Here is a 23,652-nt window from a genome sequence, read left to right on the forward strand (position 1 = left end):
TAAACAAATACAATTAATGTTGAAAGTGCCTCAATCAGCAGAGTTCAAGAGTTGGCCTGCTGGACAAAAGGTGCCTCTTGGATAATGTCCGGTTACCCACCAATGCTAACAGGAGACTGACATGATTCTTTCACCCAGATCAAGAACCGCCCCCCCCCCCCCGCTGAAATTCTCTTCCAGCTGCATAGGTACAAGGTAAGCTGTGCAGCCCCCCCCCCCCCTGCAACAGATTTGCCTGAATTTAGGACAGGCAGACTTCAAATGGTGGTCGCCACAGAGTGGTTGAGCTCTCCTTTTAAGAATTTATTAGCCTCATTTGACAACGGACTCCAGGGTCTTGGGGAGCCCCCTGAAGGATTGCGATGGTGAATGAGCTGCACTTGTATTGGCCTGTTGCATCAAAGGGCAGCCTGGAGCTTTACCACATCAAAGCACAATTCATATTCCTCCTCTTCCGGGTAATGAAATTTTCAAACAGCAGCAGACGCTCTGGCCTGAACAACTTGGAGAATATATATATATTCCTCTCTTCCTCCACGTTGTTCAGGCCAGAGCGTCTGCTGCTGTTTAAAAATTCCATTAGAAATATATATATATATCACGTCTAAATGGGTGGATCAGAGGCTGGCTGCAAACCTGAGTCATCAACAGGCCAGGTCTACATAGTTGGGGGAAACTCCATATATATAGGAAAATATGACTGTACAGTGACCAGAACAAATCAGTATGCTATTTTAGACTATCTGCTAATGTGTGCTTGGATTACATGAGTTTTCTCAACAAAACCGAAAAACCAACACGTGCTCATTAGTTACCTGATAGTTCTGTGCTGCGGCAGGCTGAGGGGCGGGCTCCGGCTGCCGGGCTCCATAGCCATAGTCCTGAGTGGCGTGCGCCTGGTAGCCTCCATATGCTGCTGAAGCCATGGGCCTGGTGGCCTGCACAGCTGGCGCGTAGGTGGGTGCCACCGTGTGGTCCACTCCTGGTGTCTGCTGGACTGTGTAGCTCGCTACCGTGGGCGGGTGGGTATAAGCTGGAGCAGGCTGGGTGCTGGCAGGGAAGGCAAGCAGAGAGTGAGACACATGGCCCTGCTGTACAGCTGAAGATGGCCTGGCCCAGATAGTTAAACTATAAGCATCTAACAAGACCATGGAGTCTAAAACAGAGGATACCTCTAACCAAGGTAGACTTATCAGGACAGGAAGCCTTCCATTTAGAGCCCTAAATGGTTTGGGACTTTCATAACTGCAGGACAGCCTCTACCCTTATGCCCCTGAGAGAAACTTGCCATCGGGTGTACACAATCTGCCCAAGATTCCTGGCCGCAGAGAAGTCAAACTGGCCTCAACCAGAGTCAGGGTTTCTTCAGCCCTGGTGCCAGCCTGGTGGAATGCTCTACCGAGCAAGATCAGGACCCTGTGAGACCTAAAACATTCTGCAGGGCCTGCAAGACAGAGTCATCCCCCAGCAAGACCTATTGTTGAGGCCTACAGCTGGCCTCTCTACCTACACAAAAGTCAACCTTCCGTATGCCACCTAGTTACGAACATCACAGCTCTTTTAATGTTTAAGATGTTTTAACTCCTGTGTTATTGTCTGTTATACTGTAAGATGAGCCCTCGTGGAAGGCTGGCATATAAATTGGAAACCAAAATAATTTAAAAAAAAAATAAGGGGCAGGTTTAGATATCATGACCGGAGTGCAACCTCAACTACCCATAGCACTCAGGAGCACGCTCCTCTCACTTGTGCCAGTTCTACATCTTCTAGTTTACAGTAATCACCCCCTTACGCCAAATTGGCTTAAAAATTGGCCCGTGTTTCTGGTTCAAAGTCAAATTACAATCCACGGCTAGCACAGCGTGCCCACGATGAGTGTCACAAGCAATGATGGTTAACATGGACCAAGAAGTGGGGAAGCAAAGTGGCAAATGTAGGGAAGGAAGACAATGAACAGAATTAAGCAAACTGCACCTGGTGTTTGTGAGCCAACTATTCCCTGCCATGTTTGCTATAGTGGTTAATCTGGCATGCCAGGTTTGATTCTGCACTCCCCCACATGCAGCCAGCTGGGTGACCTTGGGCTCCCTACGTCACTGATAAAACTGTTTAGACCGAGCAGTGATATCAGGGCTCTCTCAGCCTCCCCTCCTTCACAGGGTGTCTGTTGAGGGGAGAGGAATGGGAAGGCGACTGTAAGCCCCTTTGAGCCTCCTTCGGGTAGAGGAAAGCGGCATAGAAGAACCAACTCTTCTTCTTCAGTAGTCTCAGGGCTCTCTCAGCCTCACCCACCTCACAGGGTGTCTGTTGTGGGGAGAGGAAAGGGAAGGCGAATGTAAGCTGCTTTGAGCCTCCTTCGGGAAGAGAAAAGCGGCATCTAAGAACCAACTCTTCTTCTTCATGGAAGCCTGCCGGGTGACCTTAAGCAAGTCACACACTCTCACCCTTGTAGAGTTGTTGTAAGGATAAATTGGAGGAACAAAGAAAATGTAAGCTCTGGGTCCCCACCAGTGAGAAAGATGGGGCATAAATTAATTGAATAGAGGAAATAAATATCTCATGGCCGTCTGCAAAGTACCATTCCCCCCGCTCTTTTACCTTCAATCAGTGACTCACAAATTCTGGGACACCAGGGAGGGAGAAGAACAGGAGGACTTGGGAAAGTAGTTTGAGGTTCCCTTACAAATGGGTCCCAAAAGCACAGTAAGTTTGGAAACGGGCTGAGCTGGCCTCCAGTCTGAATCCCCACTCGCCACAACAAAAAGGTTAGATACTTTGATGCTGGTCAATGACCGTAATAAATAATCATCATCAACAAAAAGGAGAAAAATCTTAACCCAAACAAAAGTCTAGGAAAATGACTGTAGGCCTAATAACGGTGTACCACAGTTTCCAAAGGCCATATGCGGTCTGGGCCCAGCATATCTAAGGGACCACCTGTATGAATATGTCTCCTGAAGGGCACTTTGCTCAGCTACAGCAACTGGCAAATCCCAGCCCCAAAGAAGTCCGACCGGCCTCAACCAGGGCCCGGCTCTCTCTGCCTTGGTCCCTGCCCGGTGGAATGAGCTCCCAGAGGATCAGGGCCCTGACAGAGCTCCCTGGAGTTCCACAGGGCCTGTAAGATAGAGCTCTTCCACCAGGCTTATGGCTGAGGCTAGCTTGGACAATCATATAAACTGAACATCAATGGGCCTCCCCTGCACTCTACCTCTGCTCAGTTCCTCAAACTATTAGAACACAATTACATTCAATCTGACTGGCCTAATCAATCAGACCTGGTGGATAAGTTATGGTACTGATCAATAACAAATGGTTGACAGTTGGTTTTAACTGGAGCTCAAACAATTCCGCAGGGCCTGCAAAAGGGAGCTCCTCCGCCAGGCATTTGGTTGAGGTCGACCAGTACCACTGTTTCCAATTGGCCCCCCTCAGCCTCCCTCCTCCAACCAACATTGCAGGCTCACCCAATCCACTGGGCCATCAGTAAGCGCTGAGTTATTGTTCTCCCCAATGTTCTATTGTTCATAATGTTATAGTTATTATTATGTTATTATATACTGAGTTATTTATACAGTTATCTCTGTTTGATGTAAACCGCCCTGAGCCTTTGGGGAGGGCGGTATATAAATGTAATAAATTAATAAATATTTTAACTATTTACTTATACAAATAGAAAGGTGTATTTTATACCAATAGAGATAAACTGCTCCAAGGCGAACAGTTAGACGGTCATGAACTTCACTAGGCAACCTCGAGCCAGTGCCGGACACTCTCGCTCTGCTTTATCCCACCTCACAAGATTGTCGTAAGGATAAAAAGAAAGGCCTTGTATGCCATCCAGAGCTCTCCAGTAAAAAGACAGGATAAACACACCCATAGATCAAAACAGCCGTGGGATGACAGGACCTTCTAATGCAGGGGTAGTCAAACTGCGGCCCTCCAGATGTCCATGGGCTACAATTCCCACAAGCTGGCAGGGCCTCCTGGGAATTGCAGTCCATAGACATTTGGAGGGCCGCAGTTTGACTACCTCTGTTGGGCAGTTCTGCCGTAGCCACCAATAAGCAACAGTTCCTGCCCCAGGAAGAATGCTGCACAAAAAGGCAAGAAGGAAATAAGAGTGGAGTGAAAAGAGGAGGGTGGCAACTGCTCATTCATGCGAGCACACCAACGTGGTTGCTAGTCAGATGGCAACTCAAAAGTTGAGCTGAACAATAAAAATAATGTAAAACCTGTTAATTATTTATTATGGTGCACAATTAAAAACAGAATAAAAACTTCTTAAAAACTATACCGAACTAATAGCACATAGAACCAAGGACCAAACGTGTTTCGACCCTTCCGGGTCTTCCTCAGTGGTCAAGATTATAATAGGACACTCTCTCTATATATATATATACCTATAAAGAACTCTCTATAATGTGTAGCTGAATGGTTCTGTTGGATCCTGTAATGTGTAAATTTTATCCTTTTTGGAGACCAATTCCTATGTTATGTCCCTAAACTCACCACTCTTCGCTATCATTAAGTTCTGTACTCAGAGTGTAATCTCATGTACACCAGAAAAAGCTATGTGCTGTTAATTCGGTATAGTTTTTAAGAAGTTTTTATTCTGTTTTTAATTGTGCACCATAATAAATAATTAACAAGTTTTACATTATTTTTATTGTTCAGTTCAACTTTTGAGTTCCTACCTGTTAAGGTTGGGTTTTGTTCCTTTTTTTGGTTAAGCATTGCTGGTCAGATGGCACCAGCATATGCTTAAAAGCTTCAGCCCATAAATCAAAACACAGTGGAACGGTGTTGAAAAATGCTGAGCACAGAAAACAAACAAGCACCGTCAAATATCCAAACGGTTCTCTTTGGCATGCAAGCACAATATAAACTTTTCCGTGTACCAAATGTCACATAATTGTATCCTCAAGTCCTGAAATGTTCCAAAAGGGCACAGTGGACCCAATAGCTTGAAAAATCTGCAGGCAGCCATTAGGATGAAAACCGAAAAAGGCAGTCTGTCTTCTAGTTCAACTCTGGCGTTTTCAAAATGGTGTGAGTCATGTAAGCTCTTCCTTCTTCACAACATGATGTTCCAAGAGTTGGGTTTTATATCCTGTTTTCCACTACCCGAAGGCGACTCAAAGCGACTTACAATCGCCCTCCCATCCCCTCCCCACAACAGACACCCTGTGAGGTAGGTGGGGTTGAGAGAGCTCTGAGAGAACAGCTCTAACATGACTGTGACTAGCCCAAGGTGACTCAGCTGGCCGTACGTGGGAAATCAAACCCAGCTCTCCAGATTCGAGGCTGCTCTCTTTCACAAATTTAAAAGACAGAAAAACAGCCATGGGGTGGGGGGAGGGAATCACTATACGGATGTGTGCATATTTAAAATGAAAAAATGTGCACAAATCCAATACATATTGACACATGGCATGACCTAATACAAAGGACCAAACACAATTCAACCCCTCTTGGGGTCTTCCTCAGTGGTCTGCTATTTAAATGCACTGATGGAATGTTGCATTTGGGACTATAAGGTGTCCAAAGACTTCAAAAGATGTCAGATTCACAGGAAGGGGGCAGGACCAGTTCGCTTCTGCCGAGTCCTCTCTGCAACCCGGGTTCCTTTTAATCTGATCAGGATCATTCGCTGGGGGCTGCTTTGCTTTGCGTTGGCCCTGTCTGAAAAGGGCCCCGCTTGCTGGGGCTGAGAGGGTGCTGTGAGTCACCAGGCATCCTTTGGAAAGCAAGGGGCCCATTCGATCTGGGCCATTCTATTCCCGCTCCCCCCCCCCCAAGCGAGACAGGGAGCCCGATTCATGGCGACAGAACAGGCTGTTCTCGGATTAACAGAGTGCTGCCAAATCTCTGACACAGGCTAGGACAAAAGTGGCGAGTGTATGAATGCCAAACAGGCCAAGAATTTATTTTATTTATTATACCTTAATTTATATCCCGCCACTTTCACAAGGTGACTCCTGGCGGGTAACTATCAAACGATCAAACATTAAAATCCCCTAAAACAATTATAAAACCTCTTTATAAACCTTTCCCTTTGGCGGTGAAAGTTCCCATCCCTCCCCTCAGCTCAACAGACCTTATTTGACAAAAACAGTGCCTCAGGGTGCATCTACAGGGAAGCACAATGAACCGGCTAGCCAGCGAAGGGCCTGTCAGGAGAGCTCTGTCTTGCAGGCCCTGCAGAACTGTGAAAATTCCATCAGGGACCTCAGCTCTCCTGGGAGCTCATTCCACCAGGCTGGGGCCCTGGCCTGGGGCAAGGCCAGGTAAATTCCCCTCAGGCCAGGAACCTCACAATGCTTGGGTTTTGTGTCAAAAAGATTAATAGAGGACAAAGGAGAAGAGACTTTAGATTTTGGCCTTGGGGGTGTTCTAATCTGTAGTGTATTATAAGTTCTCACTGTTCTATACTGTTTTTTGCTGTTAAAAATGTTATGTGTTCAAAATCAAAATGTTGTATTGTATCACATTATGAAGGTTTTCAATGTAAACCACCCTGAGTCACAAGGGAGGGCGGTATATAAATATAATAAAATAAAACAAATAAATAAAATAAGGAGATAGGAGGTCCCGCAGATAGGAGAGGACCAGACCACAGACAGAGTTGAAGGTTAGTACTAGAACCTTGAACCTGATCCAGGCTGCAACAGGCAACCAATGCAGCTGCCTCTGCACAGGATATGGGTCCTCCAAGATGAGGACCCTAGCAGCTGCTTTCTGGACCAGCTGCAATTTCCGGGTCAGGGACAAGGGCAGGCCTGCATACAGCGAGTTACAGAAGTCTCACCTGGAGACCATTGCATGGATAACTGTGGCCAGGCAATCTGACGACAGGTAAGTGTGCTAGCAACTTGGTTTGGTGCAGTTGAAAAAATGCCATGCACGTCACTCCTATAACCTGAGCCTCCATGGAATGTGAGGCATCCAGAATCACCCCCAGATTCCTGGCTGAGGGACAGATGTTAAGTTGCACCCTAGCCAAGGTGATCAGACACCTCCCTGCCCAGCCACAGCAGGGGTTGAGTTTCAGGCGACTCTGCTTCAACCATCCAGCTATGGCTTCAAAATATCTGGCGAATGTATGGGGGGGGGGGGGGAGTCCGGGTGGCTGTCAAACACGAGATAGAGCTGGGTGTCATCCACATGTCGGTGACATCCCAGCCTGTAACTCTGGGCCAGCTGCGCCAGAGTTTCTTGCTTCAAATATCATCCTGCTTATATGGAATCATAGAATCATGGAGTTGGAAGGGGCCATACAGGCCATCTAGTCCAACCCCCTGTTCAACGCATGATCAGCCCAAAGCATCCTAAATATGAAGAAAAATAGCAAGGTACAGGGGTCCCCAAAACTCTCTTATATCAGCTTGCTTCATGAATGGCCAGTCCCTTTTTAAACTGCTGGACAAAACCTAGTAAGAAGAAAGAATCCCCAAACAGTTGACGGAGGACTACTAGGAGAGTGACAAAATAAAAACCTTGTACGATCAACCCCAGATCTGTGTAGGCCAGAAGTGGTCACACTGTTTCTCTCCAGATATCCATGGACTACAATTATCGTGAACCTCTGCCAGCAAGGGCAGGGGCTCATAGGAATTGTAGTCCATGGGCAAGTGGAAAGCCCCAGTTTGGCCACCTCTGGTCTACACTAACAACCTACCAGCTAGATCCAACTAGGAAGTTCTCAAGCAAAACTGCAAGGCAATAGCCTCCTCCTACAGCAAGGCTGGCAGGGGCTCATGGGAACTGTAGTCCATGATCATCTGGAGAGCCAGTTTGGCCACCCCTGTACTACAGATACTCCCCACACCTGCATTTGGTGATCAGAGGTTAACATGGCACTTCCATTTAGCATCGTGACAAACAGACGCTGATAGACCATGAATTAACCTAAGCCCCTTTAAACACCATCTGAGATAGTAACAATCAACTATATCTTGTGGTGATGAATCCCATAATTGCGTACTGTAGAAGCCCTTTCTTTTGTTCAGCTTGAAATCTGCCATTAAGACCTAGACCCACTTTCTCTACCTAAGCAAAGTTTTATGAGCCTCTATCTCATTTCCCATCATCTTCCTTGTATATCCAGAGGTTCCTGAACTGTAGGTGGTATTTCAAATGTGGTCACGCCATAGATCTATCCAATGGCATTAGGATACTGGCTGTGGTGTTTTATGTTCCCGTTCTCATAACCCCTAGATTTTGCCCATTCCATGAATGTTGCTAATCCAGTCCACAGTTCCATGCAGCTATCCAGCATGGCTCAAACACTTGTTCAAACCCCATCAGCATATCTATGAAGTGGGGACTCAGCCAATGGTGTATGTTTTCCAGGAAAAGCTGAATCAGAAATTGTTCCAATTCAAATTTAATTAAATCATTTTAGCAAAAAAGGCAAAACACACCATGTACAAGCCTGGCACTTGTACAAGCCCTGGGGTTTTCCATGCTTCGTATCTGATAGTTAGCTCTTCTTACACGACTGATTTGCAGTTCAAGAGCCCTGACAACTCTACATTAAAGAGACTATATTTACTTATGCAGGGTGAGAAATTTTCCACAGAAAAATAGTCATCTGAAAATTTTCCAGAAAGTTTTCCATTTTGGAAATGGAACATTTGCTGAAAAATGTCCACTTTTCGTCATCTGACGCGGGAATTTAGAATCACTTCAGGAAAGACCCATAACTGAAGGTAGTGAAATGCAATTAATTAGATAAGATGGTTTGCACTGGAGCCAAGACTCACCAGACCTTAGTCACAGACCAGTTATTGATGAGAAACTAAGGTCTGTGACAATAATAATACAATTTATTTCAACATCTGATCATGTGCCCACCTTCCACAAATCTACAGATAGGATAGATAGATGAGCAGACAAAGAAGAAGTAACTTATAGAGTTTGCTGATATACTCGGACCACTAATACAATAAAAAGTTAACTTTTTGCTGTGTTTTGCTACATTTCATGGAGATAACAAGAATATTGACATGGGTTGCACATATACCTTGTATATATTTGGAGGGGAAAATATTCTTAACATGTGCTACTTTTGATGTTATCAAACGCTGCTGTTAGTTAATTGGGCGTGTTTGTTTAAATCTGATTTGCATCCTTTCAGACCCCTATTCACAACAACTTACCTGCTTTTCTTAAATTGATTTATCTGTATTTATATCTCTGTGTGTGCTAGTTAATTGGGAGGGGGGCTATGGAGAAAATGCTTCAGGGTGTCAGAAAAGAAGAAGACCAGGGTGGGGGCAGAATCCTCATGGGGTTGGGAGAAGAGCAGGGAATCAGTCAAGAGGGGGAAAGAGAATGGTTGAGGCCAAAAACAACATCCAAATTCTGGCCTCCCCACCTAAAATATCATCACCGGATAGTATTGGCACATTTTATGTAACACCCCATTCTAAATAATTGATAATTTTAGTATTGTTTACAACAATTTATTGTTTCATGCTATATTTAAAAACAGTTGTGGGTTGCCTTGAACCCCATGGAGAAGGGCAACAAACAAATGGAAAAATAAAAAAAACAAACATGCTACCCTTCAGTGTCAAGCCAATCACAGCTAAAACAGCCAATCAGTCCCCTCAACTGTTTTTGCAAAGAATTATCATATGGCTGTATTTGGATGATGTGACACAGTTTACTAATTTAACAGGATTCACTTTTGTTTACATATTTCCACTGTCATGAATGTCAGTTCATAGTCTGAGGAAGAGTGCTTGCACTCGAATGCTCACGCCTTGAATAAATCTTTGTTGGTTTTAAAGGCCCCTGGACTCTGATTATATTTTGTTGTGCTGCTTCAGACCAACACGGCTACCCACTTGAATCTAATTATAACAATCAACTACCACAATTCAAAATCTCCAATTAAGAGTACCAACAAATAAAAATTAGTCAGATGCAGTCCTAAATAACTGTCTTCAGCTGCCTCCGGAAGACTGACAGTGAGCAGGTCAGGTGCACTGCCCTAGAGTTGTTCCATTGGGGCTGCTACCAAAAAGGCCCTCTCTCATGGGCCCACCAGACAAGCCTCTTTGATTAGTGGGCAGTAAGCAGAACCACAGAAGCTCTTTTTCAGCCCCCTAGATGCTACGCAGGGAGGGAAATAATATTTGCATATCCAGTGGGATAACAACTCATGAATTATTATGAAATACTCTCAGTTACTCGGAAGCCTCTAATTAAAAACCACGTTGGGCAACACTTCTAGTGAGACAGAAATATTCGGTGTTGCAGCTGACATAGATATACTCATCCGAATAAGGCCACAAGAAAGAAACTATGATGAGAAGCTGTCAAAACAGATTCCTGCTGTGACCATGCTAGCAGGTTCTTGTGGTTGTGGCTTGTGGGTGGGGAGGGCTGCTGTCAAGTCATAACTGACTTAGGGAGACCCCGCAGGCTTTTCAAGGCAAGACCTTTGGAGGTGGTTTTGCCAGTGCATGCCACCACATCATCATGACCCTGGTATTCCTTGGAAGCCTCCCATCCAAAAGCTCACCAGGGCTCTTACTTGTTCACGTTTGGGTTAGCCTGGGCCATCCTAATATTGCCCTCTACTTCTGAGCCTCAGCATCACATGCACATTAGGAGATCACATATACAAAGTCCTCTAAATATGCTAGGGATTTGGGAAGACTTATTCTCTCAGTAGGTTCTCATTCCCTCTTGCAATGCAGGATGTGCTAACAAGTTAGCGGTGCTTGTCTGTCGTGTGGAGTACCGAGACAACCTGTCTATTCAAAATCAGATGTGCAACACATTTGAAGACTTTAGAAACTTGCTCTATGGATTCAGCCCTGTATTTAGGAAAAGGTTTATCATAATGCAGGACTACATCAGAGGTCTGGTTATGAGGATTTTTTTAAAGTATGCAAACACTTCACAACCCACAAAGCGTTCAGAGATCCATTCATTCATCATTATCCCATGCATAATTTGCAGAGGGTGCTACCTCTAACCCTGGCCTACCTTTCAAGGCTGTTGCAAGGAGAATGCACACAAAGCACTCAACATGCTATCTAGGATTATAAAGTGTTATATACAGATTACTTTAGCCCAGTGGTTCCCAACCTTTTTCTCACCGGGGACCGGTCAACGCTTGACAATTTTACTGAGGCCCAGGGGGGATAGACTTTTGCTGAGGGACATTGCCGCCGCCTGAGCCCCTGCTCCACTTGCTTTTCCGCCGGTGCCCCTGATTTCCCACCGCCCGCTGGGGGGCGCTGCTAGCAGCAGCTGTGCAGTCCCACGCCAAGGGGGTGCCCCAGCCATGGTGGCCGTTGGAGAGCACCAAAGGTGAGCCGGCAGCAGAGTGGAAGGGCAGCCCCTGAGGCAGCAGCCGGGGAGGAGGACGAGAAGGAGCCATGGCCCGGTACCAACTGATCTACGGATCGGTACCGGTCTCCAGACCGGGGGTTGAGGACCACTGCTTTAGCCCACTACCCACAATCAGGGAGGGACGTTCCCCATTATTTGTTTAATATTGCAATCTTGGATTAGCTTGTGGGGCTGACATAATTATGACCACTAACTAGACTACATAAGGTCCACTAAGCTTTTGACATGCCTTATCAGATTTATACAACCTTGACCTTAACTCTGCATCCTCCTAACACTGTTAGGTAGAGTGAAGATTATAGACGTGCAAGCCTACCCAGCAGGGCTGTTGTCAAGATTATAGTAAGGTAACAGCAACGATGTTCCTCTTACTTCCCCATCCCAGACAGAATGGAAAGGTAATACAAAATACTAACATACTATTTTACCTTGTCATGGTAAGGACACCCCTTAAACTGTCCCCTAATCTTATTTCTGGCTGTTTAGGACTGGGCATACACTCAAGTAGCGGTGTGAAGAAATGCAGGATAAACGAAGTAACTATGAAAGAACAATAATTGTAATGCACTGGTCTACTTCAGAGAAGGCATTTGGAAGGCAATGCCAGGAAGATGCTGAAGCTCTTCGCAAGTGGCCCTTGGAAACGGCTTCGCCTCATCATCCGCCTAGGACAGCTTGCAAAAGCGGCCAGGGGCAACCCGAGCAGGAGGCTTAGGAGGGAAATAAATCGCCGTCTTCCTCGCAGGGGCGACAGAGCGGCCTGGCGTGCTGGGGAGGCTCGTCTTCTCCGCCCCGCCCCCACGTGCCCCAGAAGGGAAGAACTCATGGGCAGCAGCAGCAGCCTACCTCGCAGGGCTGTTGTCAGGCCAGGCCAGGCCAGGCCACTCCTCTGCACCCCGCCCTCCCGCCCACCTCGCGACCCTCCGAGGCCCCTGCCGGGCCGCGGGCTTGTCAGGCGACCGCCTCCCTCGTACCTGTACTGAGGGCCGGCGACGGCGCCGGCTGCAAACCCGTAGTAGTTACTGGCCGCCATTTTGGCGTCTTCACAGGGAGACCGGCTAGGTGAGGAGGGGGAGGGGTGGGTGGGGAGGGGGGACGAGCGGAGGAGGGAGCGCGCGGGGGAGGCCGGGAACTGCAGGAGGCGCGCGACACGCACGCGCCGGCCGCCCACGCGCCCTCGCACGGGCAAGCCACGCCCCTCCCGCCGGCCCGGCCCACGAGATCTGACAGGGAGGCGCGGCTTCACCCCGGAGGGAAAAAGGACAGACAAGGCGAAGCGGGACAGAGCGGCTGGGTTGCGGGGAAGAAAAGCCCGAGGGCTACGCGCCGCTCTGGTTTCCTTCAGCCTCTACGGCCCACCTTTCTAAGAATCCCCTCGGCCGTCCTCCAAGCGACGGTTCGTAGCTTTCTACGAATCCTCGCGAGATTGTAGCGCGGGGGAGGGGAAAATCTCCTGCGTGACTTTGACCGGGGGGGGGGGGGGGTCCGGCGGCCTCCTCAGAGAATAAGGCTTTTGCGTTTTTTTTAAAAAAAGGGACGTTAACTGAATAAATGGCGGTTGGAGTTCAAGGCGGAATCACCATGACAACAACGAAGAGGGAGGGGGGGAGGATTCGTCGTGAGGAAAAAGCGTTCCTGGGGAGGGTATGGTGACGTCAGGGGTGTGACGTCATTTCCCAAATTGAAATTATATTCCTTCAGATAGGTTGTGTTTATTCCTGCGCTCATCAAGTGGACGCATGAAGCCGCCTTACGCTGAATTGGCCTGTCAAAATTATTGTCTACTCAGACTGGCAGCAACAGCAGCAGCTCCCCGGAGCCCCAGTTTGAGTTCTTTCACATCAATTCCTCCTGCCCATACACATACTCTAGGGCAGGGGTAGTCAAACTGCGGCCCTCCAGATGTCCATGGACTACAATTCCCAGGAGCCCCTGCCAGCATTCGCTGGCAGGGGCTCCTGGGAATTGTAGTCCATGGACATCTGGAGGGCCGCAGTTTGACTACCCCTGCTCTAGGGGTTACACATACATATAGGTTCAGTTTCTGGCATCTCCAATTAGATCAGGAAGGAGCTGATATGAAAGCAAGGTACATATACAGAAAGGTAGAGAGGTGGGTGGATGGACAGACACGCACATACATAGACAGACACATACATGATTTTGAATTTTATCTGTTTTTTTACAGCATTGTAAGCCACCCCGAGCCCAGTCCGGAGAGGGGTGGCCTAAAAATCACATAAATAAAACAGACACATACATAGACACACAAACATACGGACAGATATTGATAGAGAAAGAGAGCCAACACTGTAGTGATTTAGACCAGTACAATAAACGGTGTGATACCATTGTAAAAGGAAAACGTTAATATAGTTCACTGGTTGAATGAATGTAAGAATTAAGAATCATCATCTTAACACCGCCCGCGGCGCCGCGCCTGCCGCTGCCGGCAGCACATTGCCCCCCCCCGCCGCAGCCAGCCAGAAGCCGCCGCCACTGGAAGCTTCGGGACCGCCACCGCCAGCTGTGCCCTGCCCCACGGACCAACAGCCACCCAGCTCCTGCGACGCCAACATGCCAGGTATGCACCAGGCCCACAGGACGACCCCACCCTTGCCGAGCAGGGCCACACAGCCCCGCCGCCCTCATGGCGCGCCCGGCTAGCACCCACTGCATTTTGACTGCAGCGGCCTTATTTACTAGTTAAATAATAAGTTGACAATTTATATAAAATTTGTTAACTTATTTAAAAAATGTGAAATTTTCACGCGTTGCAAATGGCAGCAGCACAGAATATGCTGGTATATAGGGTGAAATATTATATATTTGTGAACATCATCCTGTCATTTCATTAAAAAGTTCACACAGAAATGTCTCATGAAGCATAGTATCCCAGGGTGGCAAGTCACTACCATATTCCAAGCACCTCTGAGGGTAATGGTATTGATTTTTGTTTTCATTTTGTACTTTCAGATGTAACACTGCTTCATTAGAATTTTCCACCACAGAAGGCGAAGAAGAACACAAGTTGGTGTGTGTCCTGTCAGCTACTAGATTCAGGAAGGACAAAAGGAAATACTTAATACACAGAGTAATTGGAATGACATTATTGGATTAGGTGTGATATGCCAAGAAGTCAGGGCACATGGAGAAATCAGCAACTGAAACATTGATCATTTTAGATGCTATGAAGAAACCTAAGAGTCAAGAAGCACCATGAATTGGACCCCGTAGTAAAGGTAAAGATATTCCCTGTGCAAGCACCGAGCCATGTCTGACCTTTGGGGTGATGCCCACTAGCGTTTTTTTGGCAGACACAATACAGGGTGGTTTGCCAGTGCCTTCCCCAGTCATTACCGTTTTACCCCCCAGCAAGCTGGGGACTCATTTTACTGACCTCAGAAGGATGGAAGGCTGAGTCAACCTTGAGCCAGCTGCTGGGATTGAACTCCCAGCCTCATGGTCAGAGCTTCAGACAGCATGTCAGCTGCCTTACCATCCTGCACCACAAGACTCTTTTGGTCCCCATAGCAGAAAGCCCCAAAGAAGTCTGACAATTCCGTGCTTTGACCTGGTGTGTGCAACTTCCTTCCAGTCTTCCTAGCTGCACCTGGGCTTGTGGCTCCCGTGTACCTATCTGGCAAAGTCTTCGCTTCTGATTTTACAATATTGAACTTTAGGCTGATTTTGGATTCTTCTGGAGGATTCCACGTGTGTAGGGGGTATGTCTGACACATGATTGTTCTGCTGTGCATCATTCCTTCATCTACTATATCCTCTTGGTCTTGGTTTCTGCTCTTGATCACTGTGAAAATAGAACCAATCCTTGAATCTTCCATTAATATTATCTCTAGTCCTGGCTGGCACCCATGACCCTGACACTGTCATATAAATGCCCCATTATTCTCATTCTATAGGTAGGACTGACTTGGACTTGTGGCTTTGAAACACTGGCTGAGCACTCATGGTCAAATATCAAGCCACATGGGAATCCTTAAAGTTTTATGGCCCAGATTTATTCTCCATTTTGATTCAAAAAGTGGCTCTTGTGAAGTAAAATCTGCTAGGCATAGTTAAAATGCTTGTGCTCCTAGGAGAGATTCTCAGCCAACATGGATTCAGACATGACAAAAGGCTCCTTGGTTGCCTCCTGCACTCCCTCTGCTTCTTATTCAGAAGACCTGCTGCAGTCTCTGATATGTGGACGAAAATCACTGGCAGATGAGAGGGGCACACTACTGATGACCAGGTGCAAAGATCAGCAAATGCTGTTGTCAGTGCTAATAACAAACCTATGTGCCTGGATGCCTACCACAAAGCAAGAGATTTTTTCCCCATCTTGAAGTTTCCATGCATTCCCGACAACTTCGATTGGGTGGGTGGGGGGCTTAGGTTGTGCAGAAATGTACCCCCTCTCCAACCCCAAGTTCTCCACTCATTCAAGAGTTGCCAACATATTGATGTGAACAGTTCAAAGAGCCTATGGTTGGCCTGTATTTTAAATGACAATGGAGGCACAAGGAAATGCCATCAAATAGCACTGTTGTTGATTAAAAGTGGGAAATGTACTGCTGTTTCAGACACATGCTGAGACATCATTCAGAAGCATACCAGCCACTGTTACTTCAAATTATGCATGAATGGAACCAAGCCTGAGATGGCCCCAAAAGGCATACCAAGACTGCTTTGGGATCATCAAGAATATAAAAAGAGCCCTGCTGGATCAATGGTCCATCTAGTCCATCATCCTGCCTCACACAATGGCCAACTAGTTCTTCTGGAAGACCAACAACAGAGCATAAAGGCTGAGGGCCTTCCGTTGATTGTTTCTCCTGGAATTGGGATTCAGAGGCTGCCTGCCTCTTATTGTGGAGTTAGACACCATGGCTAGCAGCCACTGTTAAACCTATTCTCCATAAATCTATCTAATCTCTTTTTAAAGCCATCTATGCCTGTGGCCATCACTACATCCTCTGGGAACAAATTCCAAATTTATCTGCTGTTATCATTTGGCATCTGAAACACTCTACTGTCCAATTATAGGGACAGATTAGAGACGCCAGTTCCCAGGTGGGACCGGGGGATCCCCTGAAATTATAGCTCATCTCCAGGAGACAGAGATCAGTTCCCATGGAACATAAATACACATGCACAATTCTATTGAAGCTCCACTGTTTTGGTGTTATATGGAACCTCCTTCAGAGAATGTTGGCCAAACAGGTCTTTAAAAATAAATAAATCACACACAGTTATGTGGGACGACATCAGCAAGAGAGAGTGAAAAGGAGGGGTAGAAGAAGCAGAAGGACTTTAAAAATTAAAACAAAATAAAAGGCAGTTTGAAGAATACTGAGTTCAGTTAAAACATTTCCTAATTGAGTAAAAGGATTAAATCTGCATTATAACAATTCAGAAAGATCTTTCAATAGGGATGTGTGGCATTTACTATGATGATGCATTATGGCATGATATTTGTTTATGTAATACTATTTCCTGCTATTTTAATATGGCATGTTTAACACATGCCTTGTTTTGGATTTTTGCTATCATGGTCCTATTACATGGTTTGCTGGATGTTTCCCCTACTGATTGAATAGTCCCATTGTGTTATCCACCTTGAATTTCAATGAGAAAGGTGGATAATTGCGTCGTTGTGAACGCAGATACATTTGTTGTAGTAACAGGCAAATAAATGGAAGATGATGTGTGCATAGCGAAACTTTTACCAAAAACTGGGGTATACATTTTGGATGTAAACTTGAGGATTCAGAAAATTCTTTTCTACATGTTCTTCTATTCTGAAATCCTAGCTTCACCGCGTGGTTTATTGGTTTAATGTTGTCTAATTGAATTGTCTTCTGTGTTTTGCAAAGCACCTATGAGTGCCAGCTAGAAAGGCTGAATGAAGTAAAATAAAAACCAATACAAGCATACATTAATTTCATTGAGCGATGTGTGCCTGATGGGGTTACACTCCCACAGTAGTTAGCCCAAGTGAACCAGATGCAATGGCTACACCTTATGAAAGACCACATTAAGAAAGCTTGGTCCACTGCTAAATATACCTCAAGTTTGCATTGTATAAACACCAATGGATGGTATTTTTTCTGCCATGTTGTGAGAAAAATGTTATATTAATGCATCAAATCAAATCAAATACTTTATTGGTATAATCATAATAATAATAATAAAACATTTATACAAAAGACAAGGTGGTTCAGAGTCACTTGTAGTCACTTGGAGAAAATCCCATGAAGGAATTTTGCAATGCCTTCGGTTATTTGAGGGTTATGATCCGATAAGAGAAAGTGCATTAATGTTGCAGGACTGTGAGTCTTGCTTGCCCCAAGAGGAAATATGTGCCGTTCTCTGAGATGGTTATGTTGCTCATAAAAGAGAACATGTTCCACTAACTCAGGTTTCTTTGCAGGACATGGGCAGAGTCTGTCGGTATATTGGATTTTAGCATACTGACCTTTAGTCATTGCTGTTGGTAGGAGGTTCAGCCTTGCTAGCATAAAAAATCGCTTCAAGGAAGGCGATTTTAAAGATGTGAAGTATAATGCAAAAGAAAGCCAAACGTTCAGCTAATTTATTTTCATACGTACAGATATAGAATGACACCCCATCGCAGAAAAGGGGTTCTCAACTGTTCTCTCCTAGTGAGAATGCTTCTTGTAAGAGACCTCCTACTTCAACAACAGCTATTCCACAACACTAGTATTATCAAAATGCAGATGTATGCAGACTTACACCGGGACTGTTGTCTTTCAGCATTCTGAAAAATACATGAATCTTGCTTGGCTTTCTGCTGACCACCCAAGAAGAAGAAAGTTGGTTCTTATATGCCATCTTCCCAGTGGGAAATCAAAATGACCCGAAAAGCAATCACCCTGGGTGATGCGGTAACTGAAGAAGAAAATGGTGTCTGAGAGACAATGGGCTCCATTTGACTTTTATGTGGTCGCATGTAATTTATGAATGAGCTGAGGAAGACTTGCGAAACTAGCTCATGTCTGGGCTGCTAGTTCTCTTACTCATTCTGCACTGTGGTGTTGAAGTGAAGATATTTTCCATCTGCTTTATGATGTGAAGATGAGCTGTTTCTTCTCAATTAAAAGAAGACTGAAATGCGTTTAATACGGCTGAAGTCAAACTTTTCTGGAATAGATCTGATTGTTGAGCCACCTGGTTATTTTCTTTGATTAGGTGTGGCCTGTGGATCCCCTGGAATTAGATTAGAGATGAATTCCTCTAGAGAAAATGGCTGGCTTAGAGGGTAGGTGCTATGGCAGGGGTGGCCAAACTGGCTCTCCAAATGTCTATGGACTATAATTCCCATGAGCCTCTGCCATCTGACAGACTCATGGAAATTGTTGTCCATGGTCATCTGGAGAACCGCAATTTGGCTACCCCTGTTCTATGGCATTGCTGGCTGCATGTGGGGAGTGCGGAATCAAACCCAGATTAGAAGTCCGCACTCCTAACCAGTACACCAAGTAAGGACTGAGGAATTTTTAAAAATCAAAATACTGTTAAACAACTACAAGTTGATCCATACTACCAATTTGATGCTGATAGAACAGATGCATCCATGATCCTTTGTCAAAATTCCAAAGGTGTTCACCAGCTCAAAAAGTGTTGAAGCTCCTTAATTAATGCCAACTGCTGCTCCCCCCCCCCAAAAAAAAAAGTCCAATGAATTGGTCAGTTCATAGTTTAAATAATCCCCAAGAGCTAGAAAGGAAAACAACAGGGCTCCCCAAATTGGATTCACTAACCGGTTAGTTATACAACTGGGCGTTTAGTTATACAACTGACCAAACCTTAACAGGTCAGCCAACCTAAGGGTCAGTTCAGCGAACTGGTGCAAAATAATTATGGTTAGTTGGGGTCCCGAAGGGAAGCTGCATAATTCTTGTTAACTACTAAACTAAAGCAGATAACCTTAACAGTTTATTGTTTTGCGGGATAATTCATTGATCGTCCGGCCCCAACCGAAATAGCAAATTATCCCATTAACGCAATTCCCTTAATTGGCCATCTCTCTTAAGGATGGTCCCATTAACTGCGAAGTGGAAGGAATTAATCTGCCTGCGCAGAACCAGCCAACTAATTGCCTAATTTATTGTTCGGTTAATTATTCAGCTATTTAGGCTTGCCTCCTATTAAGAAGGAAAAAGCCCCACGTTTTTTTGAGGGGGGGGATTTGCTGTTTTGAATTAATAGTGACAAGCGGTCATCGCAGCAGCCAACACTCTCCGAAGCCCCAAGAGCCAGGCCGGCTGCCCGGCCGGTCGAGCCGACATCGCGCGTCACTGCGCAGGCGCCTCGAGCACAGGAACGGCGGCCAGGCCCTCGGCAGCCCCTCCCCCCCAACGCGCGGCCCCAGAAGCCCTCGCGCCCGCGCGCTTCGTCCTTGACGGGCGAGGTCGCTTCCCAATGGCGGCCTCCGGCGGCGCCCTCCGCGGCCAATAGGCGACGGCGGGCGGGCTCAGCGGAGGGGCGTGCCCAGTCGGCGCTCCCTCCCTCCTCTTCCTCCCACTGCTGCTTGAGGGAGCGGAGCGGCTCGTTCGTGCCGACAGGCGGAGGCGCACCGAATCCTTCTCCCCCTCCCGGCCAGTCGCCCCCCCCGTCCCTCCCCGCCCGCCTTCCTCCTCCTCCTCCTCCCGCCCCCTCCTCTCGCCGGAGCTCCAGCCTCTCGCCAGGTGAGGCCGCCGAGGCCGTTGGGCCAGGCCGCTACCGCCGGGAGCCACCGAGGCGGCCTGCGGCCTGCCGGGCCTGTGACGCAGAGAGGGGGTGTGGCCGGCGCGGGGCGCGCGCGCCGAGGGGATGGGCCGCGCAGGGAGGGGGGCGCGCCGTGGGGCGGGGCCAGAGCCTTGGGTGACCCGGGGGGGCGCGAGGGGGGGTCGGTGGAAAGTTGGGCCGTAGAGCAGAGGCGGCCCAACGGCGCCTCTCCGGGGGTCCGCGGACTACAGAGACCATGAGCCCCTGCCGGGAGGCAGGGGCTCATGGTCTCTGTAGTCCGCGGACCTCCGGGGAGATGGGCTGACGTCCCTCTTTCTAGGAAACGGGGGACGCGCCGGTCTTAAGGCCTTGTTTAATGCCACCGCCATTGTGCTTCAGGAATTGCACTGCGGGGAGGTGGGTGGTGGGGCTGGCTCGGCGGCAGACAAGCGGGTTCGAGGAAGCTCAGAGCTTATCGAGGGGATGGCGCGGCAGTCACCACTTTGGGGAGAGGGATCTCCATGGATTGCGGTTACCCTGAGCCCCCGCTGGCTGGGGAATCTGGGACATACAGCCAGCTGGCAGGGGCTCATGGGAAGTGTAGTCCTCGGAGATTTGGCGAGCCGCCCTTGCCCTAGACCAGGGGTAGTCAGACTGCGGCCCTCCAGATTTCCATGGGAATTGTAGTCCATGGACATCTGGAGGGCTGCAGTTTGACTACCCTTGCCCAAGATCCACGGCCTTGTAAGGTGGGCTGATTCTTTGTACTGTGAGTGGGAGAAGGATGGACAGGCCAGCCAAAGAATGTCAGGTTCATCATCATCATCATGTTTAAATAATTGCATTTACTATTGTAATCATGATTGTGTCTAAAGAATTGCATGTAATATTTTGTGAGCCTTCTCAAGCAGCTCTTATGGGGAGGTGCATGTGGGGCTTGCTAAGTAACCGACTCGTTTCTTCTAGGGTGTTTAAAGGCAGTCACTGTATCCATGTAGGGTTGGTTCCGCTTTCCATAGATCAGGGGTGGCCAAATGACCATATCCCCCATGGTAGTCCACGGACATTTGGAAAGTCACAGTTTGGCCCCCCCCCCCCTGCCATAGGTGAGGGAGGACCAGTTACCCATTTCTTCTTTGCAATCATCAATAGCATTTGTTTGGAGAGTTCAGATCTCATTCCATTGAGTTATCAAAAAAATTGGGTCAGGGTTGTATGTTGAGCTGATGTTTCCAACAGCTGCCCTGTAAGGTAAGCCAATCCTGGTGTAAGTAGGAGAAAGCCAAGATTTAAATGGCTTCTGCCACTTTTTAAAAACAGTCCTTGGTATTCATTACTGGAGGGTTTAGCCTTCTTCACATGTATACTCCACTTAGACCAGCAGAACATGTTGTCTTTTCACCTCTGGGGAAGAGGAAAGTGTCCCATTGAGAAAGGCTCCCATGGTGTCATTATTACTAATCATAATTAGCTCTTACATAGTTCTCATAGAGTGTTCAAAGAACATTGTGTGCATTGCAGCGTGTTAAAGGTGAACACAGATGAAGTGGATGCTGGGCCATATAAATACCTTCCATAGTAAAGCAGATGTTATTTGAAACTTACCAGACTTCCTTGTTTTCATGGCAACGGGCTAAGATATCTAGCAACCTTACCTCTCCAATCCTTAGAAGAGCCCTGTAAGGTAGGCCAGTATTCTTACTTTAGGGCAGCTTTTCTCAACTTTTTTGCCGTTGAGAAATCCTTGAAACATTCTTCAGAACCCCCAGAAGTGATGCGAAGGTGCAGAATAAGGATGGGAAGCAGAGCTGTGGACACGCCCACCCAGGACCCCTCCCCCACTCCCTCCAGGGCCATCATTGGCCATTCTGGGAAGGGTGAGTGGGTCAACATGGCAATATATGGTCGTATCTCCTGTTAATGTTTAAGATATTTTAAAAATATATAAAAAACGAATTTACTTCCAACCATTTGGAAAACCCCACGATTTCACGAAAGCCTGCTTTAGGGAAAGGGCATGTTGCATTAAAACAGGGGTAGTCAAACTGCGGCCCTCCAGATATCCATGGACACTGGCAGGGGCTCATGGGAATTGTATTCCATGGACATCTGGAGGGCCGCAGTTTGACTACCCCTGCAATAAAGCTACATTGATCATTGTTAATATTATGTGTTAACAAATTATTATTAACACATTTGCATATTTCTGTGATTCCCTCCACCCCCCCCTTTCACCTTCACAACCACCCTTTGAAGTGAGTTATGCTAAAAGAGATTAATGGGTCCATGGTCATACACAGTGCAATCCTAAGCAGACTCAGAGAACTTTAAAAGGTGCAACTTTGCTTACAAATGGCAAAATTGGTGTGCTGGCTTTATATTATTATTATTATTATTACTACTACTACTACTACTACTACTACTACTACTACTACTATTATTATTATTATTATTATTATTATTAGATTTATTTCCCGCCTCTCCTGACAGGCTCAAGGCGGGTCACAACAACTAACCCCATTAAAATTCCCATTAAAACATCAATCTACTAACATGACGGCTAAAAATCCCATCCCTCCCCCTATTATCAAAGAGGTGAAGAGGAAAGTAGTATATATGAAAATTTACTGTTATACCTTACATTTTGTAACTGCCTCTCAGATAATTAGCTATTTATATGTGTATCATTATTTTTGCTAGGTACAAAACCATTAACTTCTCTTATCAGCAGATCAGTGAACCAATACTGACCAGGTAGGATTTTCTTTGTGCCTGGGGTTGTCCCAGGTATGTAGGAAAATCCATTTTTTAGCTTAAAAAAACACACAGAAAACAAAACCCTCTATTGAGAAGATGAGCGTTTTTTGACCGCTCCAAAAAGACCCACCACAAGCCGGCATTGCTGAGAGCGGTGGAAAACAAATTGAAAAAAAAGTAAGATTTTTGGTCTGTCAGGCCTATGCACGAAGGCACAGTTTTTATTTATTTAGAACAACCCAATTATTTTCCAGTCCTCAACCAGCTTAATACGATGTTTGTAAGGGAGAAATTGTTGCCTGCGATGGTGCAGCAATTGTATTCAAATAACTATTAAATTAGAATTACAGTGATTTTAATTACTGTAACCTATAGCAATGCTAGGTAAGGCACCAATTTTTGGCCCGGAACCAGAGGATCAGCCTGCAGTCACTGTTTTTTAAAAAGGCAGTAAAACAAAGAGTCAGGGAAATCAAAACAAAAGGACATTTGGAGACACCTGCATTCAAAACAGGAAGGCAAGAGGAGAAGCCTGGCTCATGAGAGATCTTTCTCCCTCTCTTGGGGCAAGTAGCCCTTGCCCTTTTGAGGAATGAAATAAAAAGTAAGAGCTGTCCCATACGCTATAGCAGGGGGTAGTCAAAATGCGGATCTCCAGATGTCCATGGACTACAATTCCCATGGGCTCATGGGAATTGTAGTCCATGGACATCTGGAGGGCCGCAGTTTGACTACCACTGCATTATAGGCTTCTTGCTTTCATGAAATATTTCACCCCAGTGCCAGGTG

General features: G+C 46.5%; 2 protein-coding genes across 6 annotated transcripts in view; one reads left to right on the forward strand and one right to left on the reverse strand.

Annotated features, from left to right (window-relative positions):
- Positions 1–12,555, reverse strand: part of LOC143834845 (zinc finger RNA-binding protein 2-like) — a 41,294-nt gene extending 28,739 nt beyond the window's left edge. For 2 of the 5 annotated variants that reach the window (XM_077331699.1, XM_077331698.1), the window contains exons 1-2: positions 12,351–12,555; positions 816–1,050 (exon numbers count right to left, since the gene is read on the reverse strand). In XM_077331699.1, the coding sequence (XP_077187814.1) occupies positions 816–1,050; positions 12,351–12,409 (294 nt within the window). In that variant the 5' untranslated portion in view covers positions 12,410–12,555. The remainder of the gene's footprint in view (positions 1–815; positions 1,051–12,350) is intronic. The other 3 variants (XM_077331700.1, XM_077331696.1, XM_077331697.1) reach the window with 3 other exon arrangements.
- A 7,266-nt stretch (positions 12,556–19,821) lies between these two features.
- The window catches only part of ELAVL1 (ELAV like RNA binding protein 1), a 33,262-nt gene continuing 29,431 nt past the window's right edge, over positions 19,822–23,652 (forward strand). The window contains exon 1 of the mRNA XM_077331701.1: positions 19,822–20,087. The gene's annotated coding sequence lies outside the window, so the exon portion shown is untranslated. The remainder of the gene's footprint in view (positions 20,088–23,652) is intronic.

This window comes from Paroedura picta, chromosome 4, assembly GCF_049243985.1.
Source record: "Paroedura picta isolate Pp20150507F chromosome 4, Ppicta_v3.0, whole genome shotgun sequence".
Taxonomy (NCBI): domain Eukaryota; kingdom Metazoa; phylum Chordata; class Lepidosauria; order Squamata; family Gekkonidae; genus Paroedura; species Paroedura picta.